This window comes from Pteropus alecto, unplaced genomic scaffold (assembly GCF_000325575.1).
Source record: "Pteropus alecto unplaced genomic scaffold, ASM32557v1 scaffold433, whole genome shotgun sequence".
NCBI lineage: Eukaryota > Metazoa > Chordata > Mammalia > Chiroptera > Pteropodidae > Pteropus > Pteropus alecto.
In genome coordinates this window covers 580,589-584,457 of record NW_006433953.1, presented here as the reverse complement: position 1 = coordinate 584,457, position 3,869 = coordinate 580,589, and the positions used below count along the sequence as shown (strand labels likewise).

Below are 3,869 nucleotides of genomic sequence, written 5' to 3'. Positions count from 1 at the left end.
CTTCTGCTGCCTTTCACATGGCTGGCATTTCTTCTCTGAGTTTCAGTTTAGATGTCACTTCCAAAGAAAGGCTTTTCTGACTACTCTATCTCAAATGGGCCCCCCTCCCACTTCATTCTCTATCACAGCACCCTACTTCTTTTCTTCTGTTATAAGCTGTATTTTTATCTATTTGTTTACCTGTGTATTATTTATCTCTTATCACAAGAATGTAAGTTAAATGAGAGGACTTGCTAGTTCTAACATCAGGCACAGAATACTCAACAACTATTTCCTTACTGAAGCCATGAATTTAACGGGAACATGGGAGGACAGGAGTAGACAAGAAGCTAATTAACAAGCCAAAAGGTTGAGATGGGTGTGGCCTTGCCCATGCAGTCATTTGGGATAGACTAACCTAACCTGTTATCCCAGACTTGGGGCACCTCTAGCTCATCCTCAGTTTCAATTTTGTCCCCAAGGTGGGCCTGCCAGCCAAGTCAGCTGTGTCAGGAGCCATCCTCCTGGTGGTACCCAATGTCATGGGAATGATGTGTCTGTCACCTCCACTGGACAAGCTGGGGAACAGCCATAGGGGCATCCACTTCTGCCAGGTGAGTTACTTTGCATATAGTACTAAATATTTTCGAATGAGTAAATAAAGCAATTTTTAGCTTCTATTAAGTACAAGGAGTAAGTAAATACTCTCTGGCTTACAATTCTAGAAGTTGGTGTCTCTCTTCAATTTCCACAACTATGACAACCTGAGGCACTGTGCTCGGAAGTTAGACCCACGGCGTGAAGGGGGAGAAGTTAGGGTAAGGAAAACCCCAGGTGGCTTCTAAGAATATTTTAAAATAGAACATTCCATAACACTTCAGCAATACCCTTGGCTAAGCATCCATAGAGGAGGGACACGGGGCAGAGTTGGGCATAGGTGCTTTCAAAGTCAGTTAATCTCAGGTGGGTATGATTTGTTTTCCAGAACAAGACTGTGGTGAATCTGTTATTTGCTGCCTATAGTGGAGATGTCTCTGCTCTTAGAAGGTACTTTTGCTGTGACCAAATAAACACAATAAAATACTCTAGGTCAGAGATCTCATGAGGAGTCAACATAGCAAAATAGTTAAGTGCTTCAGCTTTAGAGTCAGATAAAATGGACATATACTGCATTTAAATGAGTTTTTTAAAGTACAGTGCATGCCATGTGATAAGACCTTAATCAATGACAACCAGTTATGATTAACCTGGGTGTTAAGAGCAGAGTCATAAGAAGTAGGTAGATAAGGACCTTGCCTCAGATGGAGTACCAACATCAGCAAATATATACTGGGCACCTACCATGAGTAAGCAGTGATGTTTCTGGAATCATCACACTCCCATCTCTCTGGAGGAGTAAGTCTCATATGGGTAGAGAACACAGATTGTGCAGGGTTTATAGATCTTGACATAAGCTCTGGACCCATTAAGTCTGACCCCACTTCAGAAAGGACATGAGTGATTCTAGTCCGATCTGGGTCATGCCAGCTGCTTTCCACTACCCTTAGGTTTGCCTTGTCAGCCATGGACATGGAACAGAAAGACTATGACTCCCGCACAGCCCTGCATGTTGCTGCAGCTGAAGGTATCTGAAAGTTAAATAAGAGGGGAAGCAGATCGTAAGACCCTTTTTTTTGCTACCAAGAGTACTCTCCCCTCCCCACCATTGGGTATGCCCTCAAGGTTTCAGGGGCAGCCACTAGTTTTGTCAAGATGCCTTTCAGTTTGCAGGATGACTATTATTGGGTGCTGCAGGGAGCAAAATGGGAAGAGAGTTTTTCCCCTCCCATCATTGTTTAGAACTTAAGCTGCCAAGGGTTTGTACCAATGTTGAAACCAAAAGGTTCAGGATCTGTACCCTCTCATTTTCCTTCTGCCCATATTCCTAGGACACATTGAAGTTGTTAAATTCCTGATTGAGGCTTGCAAAGTGAATCCTTTTGTCAAGGACAGGTGAGTAGGATTAAACGAAAAGGGGGGAATGGGAGGTGGGCAGCAGCTTCACTACTGCCCTCTAACCACCACAGTTATTTATAGAACCAGGGCACTCTTCATGTGTTCCTTGCCTGATCATGGTCTTTGTTCCTCTCAGGTGGGGCAACATTCCCCTGGATGATGCTGTGCAGTTCAATCATCTGGAGGTGGTAAAACTGCTTCAAGACTACCAGGACTCCTACACACCATCTGAGACTCAGGCTGAAGCAGGAGCTGAGGCTCTGTCCAAAGAGAACTTAGAGAGCATGGTGTGAGCATGGAGCACACACGGTTCCTGCCCAAGTAAAAGCACGAGCTAGCCACACATTTAACCCATAACCACCAAACATGCTACAGAGAGCTGCACTGCTTCAGTGGGGACCAAGACTTAGGCCATTGCTTTCTGCAAGAGTCAAAATACCCTATTCCCTTGGCAGACAGTATAGAGAAGTGCCTAGGTGGACAACTGCAGTAGAGCTATCCATGGAGATTGTGTGCTTCTTCAAGGTATAGCCTAATTGCTTGGCCCACTCAAAACTTTCCCATGTCTTTGCCTAGGTCCCCTCTCCCTCTCCCTGAAGAAACCACGAGAGCGATACTTTGGTAAAGAGGCTTTAGCCTCCATGCACATGTATATATCCACAGAGGAAGGAGATGGAGCTATGCACCTGGCTTTAGTTGTCTGACAATATCTACTCCCCTTGGCCAGGAAACAGAAATTTTATAGACAGAGAAAGTATTTTGTGCTCAAATAAACTTTAATTACACAAATGATTATTTTTTGCTAAACTTAGTCCTCTTTCTCCCCTAGGGGCATTCAGTTTCATCACCATCATAAAGGTAGAATAAGATGGAACCTCAGTGTCAGAGCCCAAACAATACATATTTCACATACATACTCACTGACCCATCAAGTCTTCCTCAGCTCTTAATACTGCTTTAGGTTGTGTATTCTGCTGCCAAGGTGGGGGAGGGTCAAGGGCTAGAGTCTGAGCAGGCCCAAAAATGTATTGTGCAAAACCTCAGGTCTCCCTCCTCCCTCTGGAAGTTCCAAATGTAGCAGAAATGAAGATGGAACTTCTCAAGAATAAAGTCGCCAGTACTAATCCCTTCAATATCCTCCAAGTGCCTCTTTCCCGTTGGTCTTCATTAGAACCGGCCCAATGATTATTAAGGATTAACTAGGAGTCAGAAATGTGCAGATTAAGGCAGATGGACTCAGGGTGAGGATAGCTGCAGCTGTGTGGGGCTGAGTCTAGCACTGAGGTGCTGGAGAAGGAGGGCTCTGTTCTCGCTCGACACAGTAAAGCACTTCCTGAGGGAGCCAGAGCCCAGACTCTGTATGTGCTGTAGAGAAAGGGCCAACTCGTTGACTGCACCGCTCCTCCAGCCAGAGGTAGAAAGGATTTACTCTGGAAAGATTCTGTAGAGCCCTAAGAACAAACAAATTACAGGTGGGGAAAGGAGGGAGTGGTATCACAGTGATGAATAAATTTAAAGCTGACAGGGAAAACCCCAGGGCTGATACAATCTGAGAAAGGCCTGGAAACAGGAAGGCAGAAGGACTGAAGGAAGCAAGTCAGGGAAAGTACATTCATGGTAGCCTATGAACATTGGCAGTATTGGCCTTTGGAGCCATGCTTCTCTTGCTCAGGCCAACTTCCATGTCTGGAAGTGTACTTTCCCTTCTAATAAAGCTTTGCTTTTCTGCTGTTAAAAATAAAAGAAAAAAGAAAATTGGCAGTATTTTGGGGGAAGAGAGAGAGTGGCTGTACGCCTAGCTTTCATAGGGTAGGGGAGAGGCAAATGACTAAGGTCTCAACACTGAATTGTGGGAGCTGGAGGTTGCTAGGGGCAAAGTTAGGTTAGACATTTTC

The 3,869-nt window shown here is 44.8% G+C and overlaps 1 protein-coding gene across 1 annotated transcript in view; it reads left to right on the top strand.

Moving 5' to 3' along the window:
* The window catches only part of GLS2 (glutaminase 2), an 8,456-nt gene extending 5,615 nt beyond the window's left edge, over positions 1 to 2,841 (top strand). The window contains 6 exon segments of the mRNA XM_025044725.1: positions 462 to 593; positions 705 to 797; positions 965 to 1,026; positions 1,527 to 1,603; positions 1,908 to 1,971; positions 2,111 to 2,841. Of these exon segments, the coding sequence (XP_024900493.1) occupies positions 462 to 593; positions 705 to 797; positions 965 to 1,026; positions 1,527 to 1,603; positions 1,908 to 1,971; positions 2,111 to 2,267 (585 nt within the window). The 3' untranslated portion in view covers positions 2,268 to 2,841.
* Positions 2,842 to 3,869: the final 1,028 nt, after the last annotated feature.